The 23,660-nt window shown below is 62.7% G+C and overlaps 3 protein-coding genes across 28 annotated transcripts in view; 2 read left to right on the top strand and 1 right to left on the bottom strand.

Annotated features, from left to right (window-relative positions):
• Window positions 1-10,372, top strand: part of DGKZ (diacylglycerol kinase zeta) — a 42,057-nt gene extending 31,685 nt beyond the window's left edge. For 6 of the 21 annotated variants that reach the window (XM_082342721.1, XM_082342725.1, XM_082342724.1 and 3 more), the window contains 27 exons: window positions 497-553; window positions 957-1,025; window positions 1,896-1,967; window positions 2,075-2,191; window positions 2,292-2,363; window positions 2,657-2,752; window positions 3,046-3,128; window positions 3,232-3,292; window positions 3,374-3,487; window positions 3,577-3,717; window positions 4,170-4,248; window positions 4,442-4,497; window positions 4,660-4,722; window positions 4,823-4,896; window positions 4,987-5,098; window positions 5,400-5,599; window positions 5,752-5,852; window positions 5,953-6,032; window positions 6,123-6,192; window positions 6,329-6,369; window positions 6,919-7,058; window positions 7,963-7,994; window positions 8,251-8,294; window positions 8,746-8,866; window positions 8,951-8,984; window positions 9,222-9,321; window positions 9,577-10,372. In XM_082342721.1, the coding sequence (XP_082198847.1) occupies window positions 497-553; window positions 957-1,025; window positions 1,896-1,967; window positions 2,075-2,191; window positions 2,292-2,363; window positions 2,657-2,752; window positions 3,046-3,128; window positions 3,232-3,292; window positions 3,374-3,487; window positions 3,577-3,717; window positions 4,170-4,248; window positions 4,442-4,497; window positions 4,660-4,722; window positions 4,823-4,896; window positions 4,987-5,098; window positions 5,400-5,599; window positions 5,752-5,852; window positions 5,953-6,032; window positions 6,123-6,192; window positions 6,329-6,369; window positions 6,919-7,058; window positions 7,963-7,994; window positions 8,251-8,294; window positions 8,746-8,866; window positions 8,951-8,984; window positions 9,222-9,321; window positions 9,577-9,693 (2,346 nt within the window). In that variant the 3' untranslated portion in view covers window positions 9,694-10,372. Of the gene's footprint in view, window positions 1-496; window positions 554-956; window positions 1,026-1,895; window positions 1,968-2,074; window positions 2,192-2,291; window positions 2,364-2,656; window positions 2,753-3,045; window positions 3,129-3,231; window positions 3,293-3,373; window positions 3,488-3,576; window positions 3,718-4,169; window positions 4,249-4,441; window positions 4,498-4,659; window positions 4,723-4,822; window positions 4,897-4,986; window positions 5,099-5,399; window positions 5,600-5,751; window positions 5,853-5,952; window positions 6,033-6,122; window positions 6,193-6,328; window positions 6,370-6,918; window positions 7,059-7,962; window positions 7,995-8,250; window positions 8,295-8,745; window positions 8,867-8,950; window positions 8,985-9,128; window positions 9,322-9,456 lie in introns of all 21 variants that reach the window. The other 15 variants (XM_082342718.1, XM_082342719.1, XM_082342720.1 and 12 more) reach the window with 10 other exon arrangements.
• Window positions 10,373-10,644: 272 nt separating this feature from the next.
• On the top strand, window positions 10,645-13,745 carry MDK (midkine). 5 transcript variants are annotated; one of them, XM_082342736.1, is made up of 6 exons: window positions 10,645-10,741; window positions 12,011-12,087; window positions 12,236-12,403; window positions 12,524-12,685; window positions 13,040-13,105; window positions 13,376-13,745. In XM_082342736.1, exons 1-6 carry the CDS (start codon window positions 10,677-10,679, stop codon window positions 13,399-13,401), a joined length of 564 nt encoding a protein of 187 aa, XP_082198862.1. In that variant the 5' UTR covers window positions 10,645-10,676; the 3' UTR covers window positions 13,402-13,745. The 5 variants fall into 5 exon arrangements, with proteins under 5 accessions (XP_082198862.1, XP_082198863.1, XP_082198866.1 ...); XM_082342740.1 differs by lacking the exon at window positions 10,645-10,741 and adding an exon at window positions 10,885-11,021; XM_082342739.1 differs by lacking the exon at window positions 10,645-10,741 and adding an exon at window positions 11,324-11,348.
• Window positions 13,746-13,856: 111 nt separating this feature from the next.
• Window positions 13,857-22,734, bottom strand: CHRM4 (cholinergic receptor muscarinic 4). 2 transcript variants are annotated; one of them, XM_082342735.1, is made up of 2 exons: window positions 22,516-22,734; window positions 13,857-16,507 (listed from the first exon to the last, which is right to left on the bottom strand). In XM_082342735.1, exon 2 carries the CDS (start codon window positions 16,476-16,478, stop codon window positions 15,042-15,044), a length of 1,437 nt encoding a protein of 478 aa, XP_082198861.1. In that variant the 5' UTR covers window positions 16,479-16,507; window positions 22,516-22,734; the 3' UTR covers window positions 13,857-15,041. The 2 variants fall into 2 exon arrangements, with proteins under 2 accessions (XP_082198861.1, XP_082198860.1); XM_082342734.1 differs by lacking the exon at window positions 22,516-22,734 and adding an exon at window positions 21,603-21,696.
• Window positions 22,735-23,660: the final 926 nt, after the last annotated feature.

Here is a 23,660-nt window from a genome sequence, read left to right as displayed (position 1 = left end):
TGAAGCAGAGACAGTTAGGAAAAGAGAAACCAGCGTAGCCCCAGGTACTATAGACCCATCACACCACCCCCTAAGGTGAAAATCAAACCAGGATTTCACAAATGAGCTAACAATCTCCAGGGACCAGTCAGCAAGCAAGGACTGGGTTGCCTGCATGTGCCTGAGTTGGGAGTGCTAGAGGGTGAGGAAAGGTATAGGAGGGGTAAGCCTTGGTGCTGTTTTAGCGGGGGAGATGGATACAGAGCTTGCTGTCTCCCTCATCCCAGAACACTGGGCAGAGGAAGGAAAGATTCCTTCTGGCTAGTGCAGAGGAGCGGGGATGCAGGAGGGCTTCTGAGAAGAGGTGTCTCACGTTCTCAGGGCTCCCAGGATGATTGGGGGCTATCCCTGCCTTGCAAGGATGCCTCTGAGTGACACTTTCCTGAAGGGGGTGGCCATATGCCTGACCCCACGAAGGGAGGTTCTGACGTTTTGGTGATCATTTTATGTTTCACAGATAAACTTCCGCTGTAAGCCATCCTTCCGTGAATCAGGCTCCAGGAACGTCCGTGAGGTAAGTGCCCAGGGTAGTTAGGGCCCCGGGTTTCCTGAGTGGACCTCTCTGCAGTGTCTTCAGAGTGTCACCAGGGGCTCAGCTCCTTCTAGGCGGCTCTGGGGCCCAGGGAGGTACAGGGCTGAGGCTCCGAGGGTCTCAAAGGGGAAGGCCTGGCTGGCCCTGCCTGCAGAGGGGGTAGGGCACTGCCTACCTCTTGTGCCTCCCAGTTCTCTCTGTACTTCCTCTGAGCCCCGACCTCCGGGCCACGGGGAGAAGTCTTCAGCCCCTTCTCACTTACACACAGGACTGCAGAGAGCGTCCTGCAGCCCCTGCCCCTCACTGTTGATATATTGAGGGGCACAGGCCACGTTCAAAGCTTCCACCCCTCACTTACTCCAGTGACGCTTCTCTCCTCTGCCAGCCAACCTTTGTGCGGCACCACTGGGTACACAGGCGACGTCAGGATGGCAAGTGTCGGCACTGTGGGAAGGTGAGGCCCTGCCCAAGGAAGTTGGCCAGCCTGCTGCCCCCTGGCCCCAGGCCCTACGGCCCCTGAGACTCGTGTGGCCCGTCCATCACTGACCGTGGTCCCAGGGCTCACTCTCAGCCTGGCTGCAGTGCCCAGTCAGTTCCAGAACAGCCAGGTCCCTGGGCGGAGCAGGAGAGCAGGGAGGAAAGCCTTCTTCTAGAGCAGTGTCTCTGGACTGCTCTGAAGTCGTGAGTGAGCCCTGTGAGAAGCATATAGACTTTTTCACTCGTTAACTCAGCAGATGCATGTTTAGGGCCTGCTGGGTGGCAAGCACGGAGCTGGGTAGCGGGTCCCTGTCCTCCTGGAGGAGGATGCGGCTCCCAGACAGGCTGCAGGGGGCTTCCGGAGCACAGTCCACAGTGGTTGTGGTGTCGTTGACTTATTTATTGTCTGCTGCTTGTCTGCTCCCTCAGTAAGTTCAGGCTCTGAGAGGTCCCTCTTTCCTCCGTCCACTCAGTATCCAGCAGTGTGGGGCACACAGCAGGCCCGCGAGGAACGTGTGCGGAATGAACAGGAATGAATGTGATCAGTACTATAAAGAACTTTCAGAGTGCACTGGCGGGCCTGGCGGGCCTGGGTCAGGAAGGAGGGATTGGAATCAGGCAGGAGTTAGCTGTGGACCCCTTTCCAGCAGATCACGCAGTTAACTTCAGAGAGTTGTGGGCACCTGGCTCGGCCTCCCTCCCTACCCTAGGGACTCATTTTACAGTTCTTTTATTTTTTAAAAATGTGCTCCATTGCCCTGGGTGGAGAAAGGTTGGCACCAGAAAGGGGCTGGGTCTGCTGCTCCAGGCCGGGTCCCAGGTGCCCTCATCACCCTGTGCGCCCTAGGGCTTCCAGCAGAAGTTCACCTTCCACAGCAAGGAGATCGTGGCCATCAGCTGCTCCTGGTGCAAGCAAGCAGTGAGTGCTGCTCGCCCTACCTGCAGGCTGTCCCCCGGGCTGCGCTGGGTTGGGGGTCCCAGGTCTCCGCTGGGTCCGGCTCAGCCACGCCAACCAACCCCCTCTAGTACCACAGCAAGGTGTCCTGCTTCATGCTGCAGCAGATCGAGGAGCCATGCTCCCTGGGGGTCCACGCCGCCGTGGTCATCCCACCCACCTGGATCCTCCGTGCCCGGAGGCCCCAGGTGAGTCCTGGCCGCACCCTTGACCCCCGCACACACCTAGGGTCTGCCAGCCACCCGGGGCCCACCCACCTTGTCACCAACATCCTTGCTTCCCTTGCAGAATACCCTCAAGGCAAGCAAGAAGAAAAAGAGGGCATCCTTCAAGAGGAAATCTAGCAAGAAAGGGCCTGAGGTTAGACCCGGGACCAGGTGGGCAGCTGGAGGGGAGCAGGAGAGAAGGGCCTGTTTTTTGGGATGCTGAGCCCCCTGGGCTGATGCTGCCAGCTCGGCCATCGGTGGGTCAGTTTGGGCTCTGCGGCCCTGAGGAGGGTGAGAGGTCAGATCCGAGGTGCCTCTCTATGGCCAGGCCCACTGTGAGGTGTGACCCGGTGTGATACTCAAGGGGGCACCCAGGGGCACTGCTGAGAATGGGGGCGGGGTCTGCCAGGACAGGAAAGAGCCTTATGGGCTCTCTGTGTCTCCAAGGAGGGCCGCTGGAGACCCTTCATCATCAGGCCCACCCCGTCCCCCCTCATGAAGCCCCTGCTGGTGTTCGTGAACCCGAAGAGTGGGGGCAACCAGGTACCCACAGCCTGCCCTCTCCACTGAGCGCCTCAGGGGAGGGATGGGGTCAAGCTCACCCCCCTCCCCGCAGCAGCTGTTCCCAGGTTCCGTTGCAGCTTCTGCCCCATTCCTCTTTCCCAGGGACGCTGAGAAAATCCAATTCTGTCTCCACCCTTCGCCCCTGCCTGGGCCTTGTTCCCACAGTTCCCACCCCTCTCCCCACGCTTCTCCCCACCTCAGCCCGCCACCCCTGACTGCCTCCCCCCCTGCCCCCCGCCACCCCATCCCTGTCGGCTCCTGGTCTCCCACAGGGCGCCAAGATCATCCAGTCCTTCCTCTGGTATCTCAATCCCCGGCAAGTCTTTGACCTGAGCCAGGGAGGGCCCAAGGAGGCGTAAGTACTTGCCAGGGCTCTCGTGGGGATGGTGGTGGGGGCTCGCCTGGCGCTCGGGGTACAGCACTCGGACCCTGACCCCGTTCCTGTCTCCTGACCCCAGGCTGGAGATGTACCGCCGGGTGCACAACCTGCGGATCCTGGCCTGCGGGGGCGATGGCACGGTGAGTGCTCCTGCCCCTCCCGGCCCGGCCCGCCCTGAGCCTCGCGCTCTGACCTGGCCTCTCGTGCTCTGCCTGCTGCAGGTGGGCTGGATCCTCTCCACCCTGGACCAGCTGCGCTTAAAACCACCGCCGCCCGTCGCCATCCTGCCCCTGGGCACCGGCAACGACTTGGCCCGCACCCTCAACTGGGGTGGGGTAAGCGCCCACAGGGCAGGGAGCTGGGGAGGGCGGGGCGGCGGGGAAGGCCCAGACCCCGGAGGGGCTCAGTTCCTGCCTCCCCCCAGGGCTACACCGATGAGCCCGTGTCCAAGATCCTCTCCCACGTAGAGGAGGGCAACGTGGTGCAGCTGGACCGCTGGGACCTCCGTGCGGAGCCCAACCCCGAGGCGGGGCCTGAGGAGCGAGATGAGGGGGCCACCGACCGGGTGGGTCGGCCGGGGCGGGGCCGGGGGTGTCTGGGATCCTGGGACCCGGGCTGACTCTTGGTGTCTCCGGACTTCGGCCTCTTCACGGGAAGAGGGAGTAACGGTACTCACCTCATGAGGTAGCTGTCACTCAGCCACTCAGCACGTATTTACTGAGAACCTGCTACTGCCGGGCACCGTCTGTTCTCAGCAGCGAGCAAAACCAAGTCCCGGCTCTTGGGGGGCTCCTGCAGAACACGGCCCGTCACGGGGGAGGGCTGTGGGAAGAGAGGGCCAGCAGGGCACGAGGTGCCCTTGTGCGCGGGGCACTTAGCCCGGGAGCTCAGATGGCAGGGCCAAGGCCGGTGGGCTGGGGGCAGAGCTGTCTGGTGGACGTGACTGTGTGGGAAAGGCCTGAAAACGCGGGGGCTGAGCCAGCCAGCCCTCATGCCGGGTCCCTGGCCTTTCTCCAGCTGCCACTGGATGTCTTCAACAACTACTTCAGCCTGGGCTTTGATGCCCACGTCACCCTGGAGTTTCACGAGTCTCGAGGTTGGCAAACTTTTGCTGAGGAGACCTGGGGAGGCTGGGGAGGGAGGGATACAGGAGGGGGTCCCCGAGAGGACCAGACCTTGCCCTTCCCAGTAAAAGGCGTTTGTTCTCAACCCTCCCTCTTGACCCCAGCCTGGGAAGCCCCAGCAGGCTCAGAACAACTGACTGTCCCCTATTTCTTGTCACCACCCAGAGGCCAACCCAGAGAAATTCAACAGCCGCTTTCGGAATAAGATGTTCTACGCCGGGGTGAGTCTGGGGTCCGCCAGCTACGCCCCACCATTCCCATGCCCACCTGTTCTACCGCCTGTGCCCCCTGCCCACCTGTGTCTACCAGGCCGCAGGACCCCTGCGTGGCAGCGGTGAAGGAAATTACCTGTCACCAGATGGTGACGCCCTTGTCTCCCACAGACAGCCTTCTCCGACTTCCTGATGGGCAGCTCCAAGGACTTGGCCAAGCACATCCGCGTGGTGGTGAGTGGGCCATGCTGGCAGGCAGGGTGGGCAGGCCCAGCGGGAGGGAGACCACCTGGGTACGTATACCCTCTATACCCTCCGCCGTTCCCGCCTCCAGTGTGACGGGACTGACCTGACCCCCAAGATTCAGGACCTGAAACCCCAGTGCATTGTTTTCCTGAACATCCCCAGGTGAGGAGGGAAGGGCTCTCTGTGTGGGCCCTGCTGCCTCTGTCCTGCACACCCGTCTTCTGAAGCCCATTGTGGTGTCCTCCTCTCCAGGTACTGTGCGGGCACCATGCCCTGGGGCCACCCTGGGGAGCACCATGACTTCGAGCCCCAGCGGCACGATGATGGCTACCTCGAGGTTATTGGCTTTACCATGACATCCCTGGTGAGTGGGCCAGCACGGGGCCCATCTAGAGCCCTGGCCCTGCTTTGCCCCGGCTCCTGTGCCCTGGAGCCTGGCCCCGAGATGGAAGTGGGGGGGGGGGGCAGTCACCATACTTCCTTTCATTGGCCAGGACAGGAGAGTTGACCCTCACCTCCTTCTCTGGCTGGGGTCTCACCTTCCGTCTGCTCTCCACGGGGGGTGGGGGGGGTCACTCTCACTTTGGCCAGAGCATCCCTGGGAAAAGCGGAGCTTGAGGTCCTGCCACCCCCTGGCCCCTGCCCTGAGCCTCTCGCGCCCACAGGCAGCACTGCAGGTGGGCGGGCACGGCGAGCGGCTGACACAGTGCCGAGAGGTGCTGCTCACCACGTCCAAGGCCATCCCAGTGCAGGTGGATGGTGAGCCCTGCAAGCTCGCAGCCTCACGCATCCGCATCTCCCTGCGCAACCAGGCCACCATGGTGCAGAAGGCCAAGCGGCGGAGCGCCGCCCCCCTGCACAGCGAGTATGCCCCTCCCCAGCCTCAGTTTCCCCATCTGGAAAGGAGGCTCACAGTCCCCCGGGGCAGCTGGGTGGGGCACGTGGCTCGGTGCCTGGCGGGGACTGGCAGCCCAGGCGGAGCCCTCGCCGAGTGCTGTGTGGTCGCCCCGCCCGCAGCCAGCAGCCGGTGCCGGAGCAGCTGCGGGTCCAGGTGAGCAGGGTCAGCATGCACGACTACGAGGCCTTGCACTATGACAAGGAGCAGCTCAAAGAGGCCTGTGAGTGGCGAGCGCGGCTGGGGGCGCTGAGGAGCGCTGGGTCCCCTGAGGGCAGGGTGGTTGGGGGCAGCCTGCTGCTGACGGCCGCTCTGTCCTCCAGCCGTGCCGTTGGGCACTGTGGTGGTCCCGGGAGACAGCGACCTGGAGCTGTGCCGCGCCCACATCGAGAGGCTCCGGCAGGTGAGGAGCAGGTCTGGGGTCTGCCCGGGCTGCCCCCTCCTGCCCCAGGTTCTGGTCGCCCCCAGCCCCGGCCTCTGCTTCTCTCGACAGGAGCCCGAAGGTGTTGGAGCCAAGTCCCCGACGTGCCAGAAACTCTCCCCCAAGTGGTGCTTCCTGGATGGTGAGTGGCCCCCAAGGGCCAGCTCAGGGCGGTCCCAGGCCGTGTCCTGCCCCCTCCCTGGGAGGTCCTAGGTGGGGCGGCAGAAGACCTAGGCCTGGACAAGGGCCCCCTTCCTCAGCCACCTCTCTCCCCACAGCCACCACTGCTAGCCGCTTCTACAGGATCGACAGGGCCCAGGTGAGCACTCACCGTCCTGCTCCGTCTGCCGCTGGCTCCGGGGCCCCAGTGTCCCCTGTCCTGCTAGGCCACCCTCCACAGCCGGGCACAGCCGTCCTTGCGTCCCATAGTGTCCGTGGTTGAGCCGTGCACAGGGATGGTGCTGACGGGAGAAGGGAGCCCGTGTACCCGGACAGAGCTCGCCAGGTTGGGGTGGGGTGGGGGCGGCCCTCACAGCACAGCTGTCATCCATCCAGACACAGAAGAAAAGGCACTTCTGGCCAGAGGCCTGGTCACCTGGGTAAACACTTAGCAGTGGGAAGGGGCTGGCCAGCTGGTGGGCCCGCTGTGCGGAGGTCAGGGGCTGGGCTTGGGTGGCAGGAGAGGAGAGGAGAATGGGGGAGGGGACAGGACTGGCAGGGCCACTGGCCCACCTGCCTCCTGTCAGTGTTCCTGCCCACAGCAGAGGCTTCTACAGGTCTGCTGGCCTGGCAGCCCCTTCACCGCCCCCCCCGCCCCCCGGCCACCCTGCAGGGCCCTGACCCTCGGCCCTGACCTCCCCACCCGCAGGAACACCTCAACTACGTGACCGAGATCGCACAGGATGAGATTTATATCCTGGACCCTGAGCTGCTGGGGGCGTCTGCCCGACCCGACCTCCCAACCCCCTCTTCCCCTCTCCCCACCTCGCCCTGCTCACCCAGGCTCCGGTGAGTTCCAGGCCTCAGCCAGTCCCCTGGCTCTAAATCCCACCCGGAAGCCAGAAGCTCCTCAAGTCCTGTCTTCCACCCCAGCCGCTTCCCTGAGTGCCAGACACACTCCAGCTGCCTGCGGTCCCCACCGGCCCCGCCCCACTGACCCACAGGCAGCAAACTGAACCCAGCCAGCCAGCCCTCCACCCCACCGGCTGCTCTGCTGCGCGGGCCAAAGACCTGGGCTCCCTCCCTGGCTGCTCCCTGCCTGCGTCTGAGCACACCACGGTGCCCCTGGCCTCCTGCTCTCTCCCCCCAGCCTGGAACCACCTTCCCCAGCACCCTGCGGTCAATGTGCCCTCCCCCGCGTACCTGGTCACTTCATCCCATGCAGCCTGAGCCTGATGGTCTCTGACCCCACCAGCGCCCTCCCTGCTCCATCACCACAGTCCAGCCCCACTCGCCTCTCGGTTCTTTAAGGCACAAGTGTGCCCACCTCTGGATTTGTCCTTGCCTGCCCGATCTTCACAGAGCTGCCCCTCCATTCATATCTCAGCTTGGGTGTTTCCTCCTCAGAGGAGTCTCCCAGGAGCCCACCTGAAGTTGCTGTTCAATCAATCACACTACCCTGTCTCCTATTCTTCGTAGCACTTGCTGCTGTTTCAAAATACCTTATTTATTTGTTTACTTGTTTGTCTCTCTGACTAGAATGTAAGCTCCCTGAGAGCAAGTTCTCTACCCGTCGTGTTCACTGCTGTATTACCAGTGCCCAGGACAGCACTTGACACATAGGAGGCACTCAATAAACTGTTGAAAGGACAGAGGGCGCCCCCGGTTGGGGCTGGGGAGGGCGACAAGCTGGGCCTGTGCTGTAGCCATGCCACCCATAGCCCTGCCACGTCTCATCCTGCTCTGTTTGCAGGTCACTGCCAGGGGATGCTGCACCCCCTACAGGTGAGGCCTCTCCCTGCAGGGCCCCTGCTTCCTCCCCGGTCCTAGGACTGAGGCTCCGTGGGGTGGGGTCGGGTGGGGTGGAGCCCATGCGCAGCCTCACAAGAACACAGCCATGTCACCATGAGCCCACAGCCCTTGGCACACATGCCCCGACAGGCCCACTTCTCTGCACAGTAGTGCCTCAGACGTATGTTCATACACCGACACATGCCTAGGCGTCCAGCGCCAGAGTGTAACAGGCAGATGTTCTGTGCAGGTGAAGAGCTGATCGAGGCTGCCAAGAGGAACGATTTCTGTAAGGTACTAGTGCCAGGCTCGGGCTTCTTCCCCTTGGCAGTGGGGCCTCTGGGCTGGACCAAGAGCTAATCTGTTGAGGTGTGGTCATCTGTCATCACCTGGGCCTCTGTGGGGCCTCCGTGTGGTTGTCCCAGTCAGCCCTGCCCCCCATCCCTGTCCAGCCCACAATCGGTGTCCCTGCATACGGGCTTCCTGGCTCATTCTGCCTGTCCCTGGTGCTCAGAAAGGATCGAGCCTTAGAGGAACCGCAGGCTCCAAGGCTCGGTCGTCAGTGCTCCCGGGGCGTCCAGGGGCACCTGGGGTGAGAGAAGCCCATCGTGTCTCCCCTGCGCTCCAGAAAGACCCCCAGAGGCCCCTAGGGAGCCTAGGGCCTGTGTGAGTTGGGGGGCGTTTCTGTGGCTGGAAGGAGGGTGGCCCTGAGGGGCCCCAGCCCTGCTCTGCCTCCTGCCCCCAGCTCCAGGAGCTGCACCGAGCTGGAGGTGACCTCATGCACCGAGACGAGCGGAGCCGCACGCTCCTGCACCACGCCGTCAGCACCGGCAGCAAGGAAGTGGTCCGCTACCTGTTGGACCACGGTGAGCTGTGCCACTGGGGCCCCTGGGAGGAGGGAGAGGCTGCCAGGCCTCTCTGACCTCCCCCTCCCCCTCCCCCTTCTCCAGCCCCCGCAGAGATCCTTGATGCTGTGGAGGAAAAGTGAGTATGTGGGCAGTGCAGGACCCCAGTTACCCTGGAAACCGCCCTGTCTTTATCTAGCCCCTCCCATTCGGTCCTGTCAGAGCCCATAAACCCTTCCTGGCCACATCTGTCATCCTCTGGGCCACCCCCCCCTTGCCCCAGGACCCTGAACTTCCTGCCCTTTCTGATGGCCTTCGGGAGACAGGAGGGCTCAGAGGACTGGATGGGGTCCACAGCCAGCCCCTGTTCCCCCAGCGGGGAGACCTGTCTGCACCAGGCCGCAGCCCTGGGCCAGCGCACCATCTGCCACTACATCGTGGAGGCCGGGGCCTCTCTCATGAAGACAGACCAGCAGGTGAGCAGACTAGCAGGGCAGGCAGGGAATCCAGGCAAACACAAAGCAACCCTTTCCCAAACTCCAGCCCGGGGAGAGGGGAGTCTGGGGGAGGGCCGCCTCTGGGGATTCAAAGCTGTCCTTCAACCAACACAGTCCAGACCCCGAGAAGCTGAGCCAGCAAGAGTTGGCTGCTCCCCGAGGGAAGAGCCCCTGTCTTCTAAGCCTGCTGGGGCCGAGAGGTCCCTGAGGTGATGGCAGCTCCCCCTCATCCAGGGCGACACTCCCCGGCAGCGGGCTGAGAAGGCTCAGGACACGGAACTGGCCGCGTACCTGGAGAACCGGCAGCACTACCAGATGATCCAGCGGGAGGACCAGGAGACGGCTGTGTGAGGCCAACGGCGCAGCAGGAGGCACGGGCCGCCAGAGGACCAGACCCCTCCTCGCCCACCTCACTGCCACATTCCAGTCGGATGGCCAGAGGGACCCGGCACCCAGGCCCCAGGGAAGGAGCCCTGTGCTGCCCCCTGAGGAGCTGCCCAGACCTAGGGCTGGACTCTGAGGAGCTGAGGGCTGAGGGGGGGTCTCACCCAGTCCCCTGAGGCCACAGCCTAACCCAGAGGCTCACAGGGGACCAGGAAACTGGACTGGGCTGGGCAGACCATTGGGAGGGCTGGGGGGTGGCCCTCACCTTCCCTGCAGTGGGTGCCCTGGAGTTGAGGGCACGCAGCCCGGAGGGCAGAGGGCCTTGAGGCCCCGTGAGGGAGCCCCCAGGAAGACGCTTCCTAAGCCTCCGGGTCCTTTAGGACCCTCACTCTGAGGCTCCTGGGAGCTTGGGCCCCTCTCCTGCCCTGACACCCCCCTACCCCCGCCCCCAGGGCTTCTTCCCGGAAACACGGAGCCTGCTGCATCTGCCTGCCCGCCGCCCTGCTTAGCACCTACCCGGTGACCCTCCTCCCAAACCCAGTCATTTCACCTCCGACTGTGTGGCCTGGGGGGCGGGGGGGGGGGGGCTTTCACGGTGACATGTTTACAGTTGGGTGTGACTCAGTAAAGTGGATTTTTTTTCCTTTCCGCTTTTCTTTTTTTGTGGGGGAGGTCTTCCAGAAGCAGCGGGAGCTGCTGGGTTATCGTCCGGGTGGGGGACTGGACACCGTCGACCCAGACCCAGGCTCATTTCGAGGGATCCTGGTGCCCGTTTCGGGGTGGGGTCCGAGGGGCTGCCCGGGACATGACCTCTGCCTGGCTGCCGCGCTGGTCGTGGCCGGGGGAGGAGCTGATTTCCTCCTGCTTCCCGCTTCCCGCGGGGAAGATAACAATGAAAGTGAAAGAGGTGGAGCGGGGGCGAGGCCCGGTTTCTTGGGCCCGGTCGCCCCATGGCCTGGGGCAAGCCCCCTCCTCCTGGCCTCAACTGCTTTCGCTGTTTAGGGGGTCGGATGAGGTGATCCCCGAGCGTCCAGGCTCAGAAGGGGTGGGCGTTTGCAGCCGCTGCCAGGCCGCGTCTGGAACTTCTCAGACGGCTGCTGTCGGCTCTAAATCTTAACCAAATCCAGGCCTGCGGGCTCCTCCTTCCCCAACTCCCCCGCCCCCCGCGCGCCCCGCCAACCTGCGCGTGGAGAAAGGCGCAGCGGCCTCCGCGCCCTTCCGACCCCTGCGCTTTTCTGGGGTCCCCCGTCCGAACCCCATCCCGACACTGAGCAGAGCATCTCACTGCACACCTGGTGAAGCGACCCGAGGCGGGGGCTGGCGCTCCTTCCCCAGCATCTAAGGGGCGCTGAGAGTCGAGCGGGCCCTGGGAGGCGGAGCGGGGCCTCGACGGGGTTAATCACTGCACCCGGGGCTCGACGGACAGAGCCGCACACAGGCTCGAACGCGGGCCCCGCGCCGGGACCTGTGACACACCCGGGGCTCCGTGCTCCCTCCTGGTCTCCACCTAAGGCTCCCTGGCCATGAAGGGAAGCTGGCGTCCAGAGGGGAAAGGGGACGGCCCCGAGGAGGGGGCAGAGGGCGGGGACGGCAAACAGGGGCCTGGACCGAGGGAGCGCGAGGTTGGGGGCTGGGGACGGGGGTGCCGGGACAGGACGGAGACCCGGGGCTGGGGATGGGGACGCCAGGAGAGCCCGGCGTCTGAGGGCGGAGGGCACCGGCCGGGCGAGGCGAGGCGAGGGTGTGGGGCCGAGCGGCGGGAAGAGGGGGTAGAGGCGCGGGGGGCTCGGGAAGGGAGCGGAGGCGGGGACGCCGGGGTCGGGGGGCGGCGCGGGTTTGAGGGGAGGGGGCGGGGCAGGTCCTTCGTCGGTGGGGGGGAGGGGGCGGGGGCCCATGTGACCGGCTCAGACCGGTTCTGGAGACAAAAGGGGCCGCGGCGGCCGGAGCGGGACGGGCCCGGCGCGGGAGGGAGCGAAGCAGCGCGGGCAGCGAGCGAGTGAGCGTGCGGGGCCCCGGAGGGCGCGCGGCGGCTTCGGCCCCTCGGCCGCTGCCGATCTGGGGGCTGGAGGCGGGGTGGGGGTCTGAGCTGCGTCCCGGGCTCCAGGCGGCCCCTGGGGAGAGTCCTCCCGCTTTGCGCCCCGGCTGGCGGCGAGGGGCCAGCCCCCCAAGTCCGCCGCCACCGCAGTAGCAGCCCGACCCTTTGGGCCTGGAAACTGGGGAAAGGGGGTGGGAGGTTCGCGCCTGCGGCCCCCAGTGGGGACTCTGACCCGTGCTCTACCCCCAGGATGCAGCGCCGAGGCTTCCTCCTCCTCGCCCTCCTCGCCCTGCTGGCGCTCACCTCCGCGGTGGCCAAAAAGAAAGGTGATACGGAGGGTGGGGGGGTTTGAGGAGGGCTGGAGCCGGGCAGGTGAGACCGGCAGCCTCGGTTCCGAGGCCGGACTCCAGGAAGGGGTCTCCGAGTGAGTCTCTCCTGGCCCGGGTCCTGAGCTCTGTTCCCCATGCGTTGTAGACAAAGTGAAGAAGGGAGGCCCGGGGAGCGAGTGCGCGGAGTGGACCTGGGGTCCCTGCACCCCCAGCAGCAAGGACTGCGGCGTGGGTTTCCGCGAGGGCACCTGCGGGGCCCAGACGCAACGCATCCGGTGCCGGGTGCCCTGTAACTGGAAGAAGGAGTTTGGAGGTGAGGTGGGGCGCCCGCGGAGGGTAGGCAGGGGGCCCAGCCTCACGGGGACCTGAGCAGACCCGTGGAGGGGGCCACAGGTCAGGCCACCCAGCTCTGACCCGGGCACTCTCCCGCCAGCCGACTGCAAGTACAAGTTTGAGAGCTGGGGGGCATGTGATGGGGGCACAGGCACCAAAGCCCGCCAAGGCACCCTGAAGAAGGCGCGGTACAATGCCCAGTGCCAGGAGACCATCCGTGTGACCAAGCCCTGCACCCCCAAGACCAAAGCCAAGGCCAAAGGTTAGCAAAGGGGGCAGGGGGGTGGGGTCATCACAGGTGGCTGCCCCTATCTGTGAAGGGAGTGGTAAAGCCTGAAGTTTTGGATCCCGGCCAGTGAATTTTTGACGTGTCTGTACCGGGTTTCCCTGTAGGTAGAGACACCTTAGGTGGGCAGTACTGAGGGCCCCGCAGAGGGTGCTCAGGAGGTTGAAATCCTGGCTCAAGTAAGGGCAAAGTCAGCTGTTCTGTTGGAGCCTTTGGCTTGGGATTCAGGGAAATCGTACTGGAATGGCTTGGCTTTGTCATCTCTCCAGCAGGTGGGGGCAGTTTCTATATGGGAAGGACTTCACGGTCCTTACTTCCTCTTTCCCTTAGCTTCATTCCTGACTCACAGCAGCCCTGGAGGCCAACAGGGCAGAGGGGAATCTGCCCACTTCTCAGGTGAGGGGACTGAGGCTGTTGTCCAGGGCTGCTGGGACCAGGACTGAGACCGGGAACTTGAAGGTTTTCTGATCCCCAAAGTCTAAGCTGGGGGAGTGAGGAATGTCCAGCATCATAATGGCTGTCCTGTCCCACAGGCTTCCAGGCTAGCTGATAGAGAACCACCAGGGGGCAGAATTTTCTTTTCTCTAATGTCTTTGTTGGGGGGAAGGGGTTCTCCAGTGGGTCACCCAAACCCTGCTAATGCAGTCTTTCTTTCTTGTTTTACAGCCAAGAAAGGGAAGGGAAAGGACTAGCAGCCAGGCCTGGATGCCAAGGAGCCCCTGGCTTTACTCGGAGGCCTGGCCCACGCCCTCCCTCTACCGGCCCAGGATATAACCCACCAGTGCCTTTTGCCTGCTCGTTAGCTTTATCAATCATGCCCTGCTTCTTCCCTTTCACTTGCCCACACCCACCCCAAGTGCCCAAAGTGGGGAGGGACAAGGGATTCTGGGCAGCTTGAGCCTCGCCCAAAGGGATTTGATTCCCCTGTACCCACTTTTCTTCTTCCCCCAACGATGCCATTACTAAGAAATAAATAAATGTCTTTTTTTTTTTTTTTTTTTTTTCCCCAATAAAAGCTTTCTTTTAATATATAAAAGCCCCTTCCCAGGAAGTTTGCTGTGGTGATTTGTTGGAGGTGGGAGAATGGAGGAAAGAGAGGGCTGGAGGGAACAGTGGCTTTCAGGGGGTTGAAGACTTGGCGGTGAGTGCCCCCCAGAGCTCATGGAGAAAAAACGGTTATGAAAATTCCTTCCAGGGCCCCCTACTGACCCCTGGAAGGGTGCCCCCCATCAAGTCCCCTGAGCCTCTCAGTCCTGTTTCTCCAGGGGCCAGGGCTGGGGGAGGGAACCCAGGAGACTCGCTAGAACTGATTCCCCCCATCTCAGTTTCCCCCAGGTAAAGGTCTTTTGGTCCAGCCCACTGCCAATCCAGAAGGTTCCGTCAGTTGGGAGAGGAGAGATGGGGGTCGCTTGCCTGCCTCACCAGCCCCGCCCCAACTGTCGCTGAAGCCTGTGTGTGGGTCAAGTCCACCCCCGTTTTCTCCCTGGTGACCCACCAGGGCGTCCCTCACACTGCAGAGGCCAGCCGTGAATACCACTCACCACAGTCCCACCTTCACTATGTGTGACCCGAGTCAAGCCCGCTCCTTGGGGAGGGAGGGCAACTCTTCAGAATGACAGGGGCCACTCAGCTCAGCCTGGGGAGGTAGGTGGCCAGACCCCAGTTCCTGAGTGAACCCCTGATCTCCCCACTAGCCCATCCTGAATGTGACCAGGGTAGTGCTGTAGGGGGTGTGCTCAGAGCCCACTCTGCCTGGCCTCCAGCCAGCTCACCCACCGACCCACCCACCCAACCAGAGCCCTGCTGAGTAGCTGCAGCAAGGGGAGATTTCTGCCCCTGGAGTGAGATATAGGAGGAGGAGGCTGAGCCTACATGCGGGGTATAGGGGGGGCAGAAAGCACCGATTACAGCAGGATGGGGGACCCTTCCCTTCCTGAGCCTCCTTTCCCAAGCATTGGCCCCTTTGCTCCTCCCAGAGGGGTGCTGGGCTCTGCTCCCCTCCAGATGTCCGTTCTTTCAGCCACGCTGGCTGGTCACAGTGGGGCAGGTGCCCACACAGGCCAGTGCTCCCCAGCTCCCTGAGGCAGGACAAGAGACATGGGTCAGACTGTCCAGTTTGGTCACTTCCTGGGGCTGATCCTCCTTGGCCTGAGCAGAGACCTGGTCTCTGAATCCAGCCAGAGCCTCTTCCTGAGCCTCACGGGGTCTCGGGAACATCAGTTCTCTTCAGCAAACATGAACACTGAGAAGCGCCTCCACATCTCTCCCTGGCAGCAGCTGACACGTGGTCCCCAGCGCACACACCAGCACCTCCAGTGGCACCCCTACCTGCCTACCTGGCAGTGCCGATGTTCCGATACTGGCATAGCAGCAGGTGCCTGAAGGTCTTTTTAAAGGTGGCATTGCAGAGGGCATAGCAGGCCGGGTTGATGGTGCTGTTGACGTAGCAGAGCCAGTAGCCAATGGACCACACGGTGTCAGGGATGCAGCTCTGGCAGAAGGTGTTCACCAGGACCATGACATTGTAGGGCGTCCAGGTGAGGATGAAGGCTAGCAGAATGGCAAAGATGGTCCGAGTCACCTTGCGCTCCCGGGCTGCCATCTGCCGCTTCTTGCGCACCTGGTTGCGGGCGATGCTGGCAAACTTACGGGCCACGTTGGCCGCCGGACGCATGCCAGCCGGCGTGGCAGGCACAATCTCGATGGCTGTCACACACTCGTTGCCTGTCTGCTTTGTCACAATCTGGATCTTGGACCATTTGGAGGCCGGATTGAGGGTCCGTGGCTGCAGGGGAGGTGCAGGTGTGGCGGGCGTGGTGGCCTCTGTGGTTGACAGCTCTGTGGGTGGTCGTTCCTTGGTGTTCTGGGTGGCACTGCCAGAGCTGGACTCATTGGAGGTGTCCTTGTCAGCCACTGGGCGTGGTGGGGGGGGGAGGACCGGTGGAGGGGCCTCCTCTAGCTTCCCGTTGCGCAGCTCCCCCCGAGAAGCTTCTCCTGGGGGCGGTTTCTTGACACTCTGCTTCATCAGGGGGCTCTTGAGGAAGGCCAGGGTCTTGGCCTTCTTCTCCTTAGGGCCTTCGGGCCGGTGCTTGTGAACTCTGCTGCGACTGGCCAGGGAGATGTGGATGTAGAGCACCGTCATGATGACCACAGGCAGGTAGAAGGCGGCGATGGCCGTGCCGAAGGTCACCGCCGGGTTGGACAAAAACTGGATGAAGCACTGGTTGTCTGGCACCGTCCGCTTGCCCACCACAAACTGCCAGAACAAGATGGCAGGCGCCCAGAGCACGAAGGACAGGACCCAGGCAGCAGCAATCATGAGGCCCGCCATCTTGGTGGTACGCCGCGCTGGGTAGGTGAGGGGCTTGGTGACGCAGAAGTACCGGTCAAAGCTGATGATCAGCAGGTTCATGACGGAGGCGTTGCTCACCACATAGTCCAGGGCCAGCCACAGGTCACACACCACGGCACCCAGAGGCCAGTAGCCCTTGATGATGTACACGGTGTAGAGGTTCATGGAGAAAGCGCCTATGATGAGATCAGCACATGCCAGGCTGAAGAGGAAGTAGTTGTTGACCGTCTGCAGTTGCCTGTTGACTTTGATGGATAGCATCACCAGGATGTTGCCCACGACAGTCACAAGGCTCAGTGAGCCTGTCACCGTGGCAATGAACACCATCTCCACTGTCTCATAGCGGTTATGGGTTGACGTGACCAGGCGCACAGACTGGTTGCCCGAGCTGCCATTGACCGGTGTGAAGTTCGCCATTTTGGCTAGCAGCAGTGGGCGGGCAGCGTCTGGAGGAGGAAGGAGAGAGGAAAGGGGTGAATGGTTGAAGTGGCCTAGAGGGGTGGGGTGGGGTGCACGGGAGTCAAGGCGACAGAGGAGCATCATCATCCTGCAGAACTCCGTCCTTAGAGAACTCTGTCCCATCACTTCCTCCTGTGTCCGGTCATTCATCCTTTATTGAGTGCCTACTCTTGTACAAGCACTGTTGTAGGCGCTGGGGTTATGCTGGGGTTACAGAGTGAAGGAGACACACGCAGCCTCCACTCTCACGGAGCTTACAACCCTATCAGGGGAGACGTACAAACATGTGAGCAACAAAAAGGTGTTAGAAAGAAAACAAGGGCAGGTGATGGTGAGTGAGTCAGAGGGGTGATCAGCGAAGGCCTCTCCGAGGAGGTGATCTGGATGATGATGAGGAGGCAGCCACAAGAAGAGCTGCAGAGAGTGGCCTAGTCAAGGGCAATGGCAAGAGCAAAGGCCCTGAGGCATGTGTAAGGCATGGACAGAACGCCAGTGTGGGTGGAGGGGTGGGGGGAAGAGAGGTCCCAGATATCAGTATGTGGCTCTGGTCAGAGGTATTCATTCATTTACCCACCTGGTCATTTCTTAACCAAACATTACCGGGGACCTGCCCTCCAATCCCTACAGAAGGCACTAGGGACAAAGGCAAGAGTGTATACTACCAGCTAACATTTACTGTCTACTCAGTGCCGGGCACTTTCTACACTTTTTATAAGTATTCATTCATTTCATCCTCATAACAAACCTATGAAGTAGATACTGTGTTGTTTTTGTTTTGTTTTTTTTGGGGGGGGGGGCATGTGGCTCAGCAGGCAGGATCTTAGTTCCCCAACCAGGGATTGAACCCGAGCCCCCTGCAGTGGAAGCACGGAGTCTTAACCACTGGACCGCCAGGAAAGTCCCGGATACTGTTATTTTTTACTAACAGATGAGGAAAGTAAGGCACGGAGATGTTAAATAAACTGCCCAAGGTTCCACAGCTCCTTGATCTCACGTTGCTGTCCCAGAGCTAAGGGTTCTGGTAGAGGGAGGCCCAAAGAGCCACAAGAGTCAGTGATCCCACCTTGGGGAAGTCTTCCCAGAGGACCAGAAGAGGTGACATGGAACTAGGAATCCAAGAAGGAGGAGGAGGAAAATGCCACTGTGGCAACCCCTCCCGGAGCCCTCCCCCGTCCCCAGGGCATGGGGATGCAGTGCAGGGGTAGCTGGGGTCTGTCAGCAGCCAGGGGCCAAGACCTGTAAAGAATCAGAAGCCTAAAGGGCCCATCAGCTGAGGAAAGACACACATGGCTTCCCAGGGGCCAGTGCCCTCCCCAAGGCCTGACAGGGAACCCAAAGGGTGAGCGAGTGTCCCACAGGGAAGAGAGGGGCTGCAGGAGGGGAGCCTGTGGCCAGCCCCTGAGGGTACCCCTCGGCCCACCGGTACACACCACGGCGCCCCAGCTGGGGTCCTCCAAGCACGAGGCTCCTCCCCAGAGCCTCTTCACATCTCCTCCCCCTCTTCCTCTCCCCTACGTGTGAGGGAGGCCCACGCCCAGGGCACTGTGCCAGGGCAGCCGCTCAGCCCAGCCTCCTTCACACCCGCCAACATGCGCACCATTACACACGCACACGGGCCCATCACAGCCATGCCAGCCCCGCAGCTCCCTGTCGTATATGCAGTTCTGTGCGTCTGTGTGAGGGATGCAGAGGAGAGACAGTGGGGTGTGGAGGAAGGAGCATGCGCCCCACAGCCCAGGCTCCACGGCCAGCAGGGTCTTAGCTGTGTGGCTTTGCACAAGCCACCTCACCTTCCTGCTTCTCTCTTTCTCATCTGCAAAACAGAGAGGATGTCTGTCCTGGGGCAGCCTCCCTCCGGCAGCAGTGGGGGTCAGCAACTCAACTCCATCTCCAGCATTAACGTGCACTGCAGGCTGGAGCCAGGTGCCAGGGTGACGCCCCATCTCCAAGCCTGGCTTCAGTCTCCTTAAGCCACCATCACAGATGCAGATGCAGACACTAGACGCAGAGGCAGACCCAGACCCAGCCTCCTGGCCTGGTAGTTTCAGTTCTCATGCCCAAATCCTTGGTTCACAGGAGAGGCTCACAGAGGGGTGGTGCCACCCCCAAGGTCGCAGAGGAATCAAGGGCAAAGACCAGATACTGCCCTCTCCTGGGGGGCTGGGGGGTCTCTGACAGCCCTTTTCAGTGCTGAGAGACTCCAAAATGGAACCTCAGGCACCACCCTCTGAGGAGGGGAGGGAGGGCAGAGGCACCCAGCATGGAGAGGCTGTCCTTCCAGGCACCTGCCCGTAGGCACAGGGTGGGCAGGAGTGACCCGTCAGCCAGCCCCAAGGAAACCCTCATTCTAGCCTCCCAGGGTCAGGACACAGGCCAGTGAGATCAGAAAGGGGCTGGAGGTACCAAATAGGAAAAACATAATCGCTCTTGTTTATTGAGTGTTAATTATGAGTCAGGAATCCCTCTGAGCTTTTTATACAGATTATCGGGTTTAATTCCTACAGCAGCCTGAAAAGGCAGGTGCTATAAGTATCTTCATCTTACTGAAGTAAGTATCTTCTTACAGATGAGGATAATGTTAATTAACTTGCTTAAAGTCACCCAGTGTGTAAGCAGGGGCGGGGGCAGGATTAGAACCCAGGAGCCACCTTCTTAACTGCAAGGTGCTACTGCCTCTAGAGCTGATTTCCTGACTCTGCTCTCCCCTCCTCAAAACCACACCACTAGGGGTGGGTCAGGGGAGGCCTGGGTAGGGCCCCTTCTCATTCACTGCCAGCTCCCACACTTAGCTTTCCCAGAAGAAAAGAGACCTCTTGTCTCCATCTGGACAGCTTATCTCCAATCAGGTGGCCAAGGGTTTAGTCCCTCTCTGGGCCCTCTTGGGGAAGCTGCCAGCTGCAGACACGGCAAGGCACTCTCCCTGTTCCCCACCCAAACTATCTTTCTGGACCCCTGGGGGTCACCCGCAGACGTTCTGACTGCACCCTCTTCTGGGGCGTTTCTCTGGGACGCACGCCCGCCCGAAACCTGGGGAGGCGAGCAGCCGCCGCCCAGGCATGTGCGCACCGCTAGATGGCAATGTCGGTCCCTGGGCGCCAGCTCCGGACCTGGAGAGGATGGCCGCTATTCGCCACCGCCCCCAACTCCAAGGTGACTGGGAAAGCAGTGGAGGTCCCAGGCCGGGCCTCCCAGGGGAGGGACTTGGGGCCCCCTCGCCAGGCCTCACCCCGTAGCTGCCTTTGGCTCCGCACGGGGTTCAATGGTGGGAAAGTTAAGGGCGCCTGGTTCCACCCCTCACGCGGCGAGGAAAGTGTGGGCGGGAAGGCGACTGCGAGTTCTGTTTGTGTGTGATTACTGGGGAGCTCGAGTAGAAGCTAGTAGCTGTCTGCATGTGCGTGTGTGCGCGCGCTGGGCCACGCCTGGATACCAGTGCGCCCGTGTGCATGTGAGCATGCTCGCGCGGTGTGGACACGTGCATGTGCATGCGTGTGTGCGCCTGGAGTGCTGCGGCCTGGGGGATGCACACGGTTCGGGTGTGCCTGTACCTGTGAGCTTGTGTACACGAGCAAATGCAGGTCCCACAGTGGGTGACCCGCCACATTCTAAACGCCCCTGTAGGGAGGCTCAGCCCAGACTTCTGCTGTCTGAGTACGAAGAAGGTCGGGCCAATCGGTGTCTAGATGGCGCCCCGCCTGTGCATGGGGCAGAGTCGCCGGCAGGAGGACAAGACCGGACTACAATCTGGGCTGCGACAGACCCCCTGACCTTGGGGGCGTCGTCTTAGCAGAGAGTCCTGTGGTGTCTGCGTCCCCAGTGCTGCGGTGCAGAGTCCCAGGCTGGGACTGACTTCTGTCGAGGGGCTGCTGCTAGAGTCTCTCAACCCGGCTTGCGGGACGCTAGGTTCAGCTCAGTGTGCCCACCGTGCAGTTATCGCCAAAGGGCGCCCAGTCTGCCTGGCAGGAGGGTGCGGGAAGCACCTCCATAATGGGGAGGCCCAGCGGAGCTTGGGTCAGGCGTGTGTAAAATTCTTCCCCATCCCACACTCCTAACCCTGAACCCCGCCGAAGAGGCACAGCCCAGCCCCAGCGGCTGGCGTGGACACCCTGTTTCTCAAGCCCTGGGCTTGGTCGGGCCTCGTTGGGAATTATTACTGGGCCCATCCGGAGGCTCCTCCATGTCTCCGTGGTTGTCGAAGGGGACCCGGCTCTCCCGTGCCCCGCCCTCCCCCAACTCCCTAGAGCGCAGTTCCTGCAGCCTCTGGGCGTGGGCACAGTGCTTTCCCGGGTCCTGGAGTCCCCCTTTCCCGGACACGATGGGAGCGTGTTCCCTGGACGCCGGGGGTGGGGGTGGGTCCTCGATTCCTAGGCGTTCACTCTAGGGCTCCGGGAAGGCTGCGGTCTCTGGATCTGTCCCTGGGGCGGGAGAGGAGACTCAGGAGTTGCGGGGAAGGAGAAAGCGCGCAGGGGATTTGGCACCAACATTGCGCCTGAAGCTTCCGCCATGGGGCTCTGGGCTTGGCGCTGGACCTCCCAGTCTCTGAGCCTGGGCAACGGAGGTGGGGAGTCTTGGAGGGGGGAGGGGCACCAGGAGAGGGCAGTGGTGTTTTCCGTCGGAGTTCAAGGTCGCTGATGGAGGACTCCACGGACTGGAGTGGGCTGGCAGCGCTGTGGGGTGGGGGGCGGGGAGACGGGCGGGAAAAAGGCTCTTTGGGGCTCCAGCGCCCGGCGCCCTGCAGAGCTGCCAGAGGAGGGCAGAAGTGCGGGGTCCCGCCCCCGACGGCTGCCCCTGGCTCCTGGCGGGCCGTGGGCGGGCACACACACCACCACCACCACCCGACCCACTGAGAGTCCATTCCTTCCGAGAGGCGCACCCTGAGAAGCCTCCGAGCGACTCCGGGCCTTGCTTCCAGCGGGCCCCTCGCCCACGCGCCCTCTGGAGCTCCCAGCACCGCGCTCGCCCCCGAAGGAGCCTGAGGCCCTGGCCCAGTCGGGCCCGCCTCGGGGCGCCTCAGAGGGTCCAGAAGCCACGCGTCCTTCTCTCCCAACCGAGTCCCCGCCCCCGCGCTGCCGCGGAGTCACTTACCAGACACCTCCGCCCAGTTCCCCTCGCACCTGACAGACGGCTGGACTGGCGGGTGGCCCCGCGGGCCAGCGGGTGGGGCGGGCGGCCGGGCCGCGGGCCGGGGGCGGGGACGGGGTGCAGAGGGGCGGCCCCTGCTCCGCCCGCAGCTCCCAGCGCTGTGGCTCCGACTCGCGCTCACGCTCGCACTTTTCCCCGAGCCGCGTGATGTCACGGGGAAGCAGCCAATCCTGGTGGGGCCGCGCCGCCCGCCCCGGGCCGGCCACCCAACGGGGACGCGCGGGGGCTACCACCCCGGGCGTCGGGGACCCCAGCTACGCGCGCCCCTCCCTGGAGCCGGCCGGCAGCTCTCCACTCGGGCACTATGGGGGTACCAACCACGGTCACCAGTGCTGCTTAGCGGGGGGCGCTGCCCTCCCGGGAGGCTGGGGGTGGGGTGGGGTGTCCGCGTTGTCATGGGGACGCGGCGCCCCCTCGCGGGCTGGGAAGGGAGCTGGCAGCCCCGTCTGGCTGCGTTCCCGTCTCCGCTCTGACCAAGCCCCCGGGACCGGTAGGTGGTCTCGCGCCCCGCCCGGACCTCACTCTTTATACTGCCCGGCTCGCAGCTGGACCACGGAGGCGCGAGTGTTTGACCCCAACAGGAGGTTATGGGTGGCTGGGGTCGGCTCTGCCGCCCCGGTTCCGTCGGGGCGGAGAGCCGAAGGCCGGCAGTTTCGAGCCTCGAGGCTGCGTATTGGCTACCGGGCAGCCACAGAAGAGGGGCGCCGTCGGGGCCTGGGAAGGAGCTGGAGAGAGAAGCCAGGCAACGGTCCCCAGGGAGAGAGGAGCCGGCTCATCGCACACAACCCCGCCCGCCCCCCATTCCTGCCGCCCTGTTCCCTGCTCCCGCGCTCCAAGCCGGGGAGTGGGTGCGCACCCTTTCTCCAGCCCCGAGAAAGGACACGCCGCTCATCCAGTCGCGGCCTGGAGGGCAGGTTCACCGATGCCTGTGCGGGAAAGCCGAGTGCCCAAGGTCACCTGGAGCAGACCCCGGAACGAGACCCCAGAGGGCGAGCTGCTGGTCTCTTGAAGTGTCCGGGAACCGCGCGGGCTGGAGCCTTGGGACTTGGGGCCTTGCCTGCACCGAGCAGGAGGGTCCACTGGGGCGCTCGCCGGACTGAGAGCAGGGAGGCTTCAGCACCTCGGAGAGCTCCACCTCGGCCCTGACCTTGGCGGCTCTGCTCCGCTTGCCCAGGCTCCAGCGTTTCTGCCTCCCTCTGAGATGGCCCTTCCTTGGGCCGGCCAAGGTCCGACTCGATCCCACAACGCCCGGGCCTGTCACCCCAAACTCTCTGAGCGCAAACACCCGATTAACCTTAAGACGGATGGGTTCTTCTCTTGGAAAAACAACTCAAGTCCCGCCCCTCCTCCACCCTCCCCCAAGGGTTGGGCGGGGGGCTGTGTGTGGGGGGGAGGTGGAGGCCGCACCAGTGGAGGAGGCAGCAGGAGCTGCCAGAGAAGGGGCGGGAACTCAGGCAAGAAGCAGCCCTTTGGGGCTCTTGGTGTGGAGCCCTCTGTGCTGAACAATGAGGCAGAGGTCGGGTCCTAACGCTCCCCAAGGCGACGGCTGGAGTTGGCAGTCGGCTACGGTGAGAAGCCATGGTCCTTTACATGAACGATCTGGTCTCCCATGATTCCCATAACCAAAGAATGAAAAAGCCCTATTGTTCTTGCTCCCACTTCACAGATGAGGAAACAGGCTTGGTTGGTTCATATGACAATTAGATGACAGTCTGCACTCACTGGTTTCCCTTTTTCACATCCCTCCTAGGGTCCAGGAGAGGGTGGTCCTCCTAGGAGGGTGAAAGTGTGTGTGTGCACACGCACACAGGCTGGGAGAAGGCCAGACACTTATAACTGTCAGATGGGGAAACAAGCAAGCCCACTGGAGGCCACAGAAACTTAATAGAAAAGTCTCCAACCACTGCCTTGAATTCTTCCAGAAGCTGTCAGGCAAACCTGCTCCAGTTTCTCCAAAATCCCTACTATGGTGTAGGGCATTCGGCCTCCCCCAATCCCAGA

This window comes from Balaenoptera borealis (assembly GCF_965194805.1).
Source record: "Balaenoptera borealis genome assembly, chromosome: 11".
In the NCBI taxonomy this organism is placed as follows: domain Eukaryota; kingdom Metazoa; phylum Chordata; class Mammalia; order Artiodactyla; family Balaenopteridae; genus Balaenoptera; species Balaenoptera borealis.
Note: the sequence above shows the minus strand (reverse complement) of the source record. Positions and strands in the feature narration are given on the sequence as shown.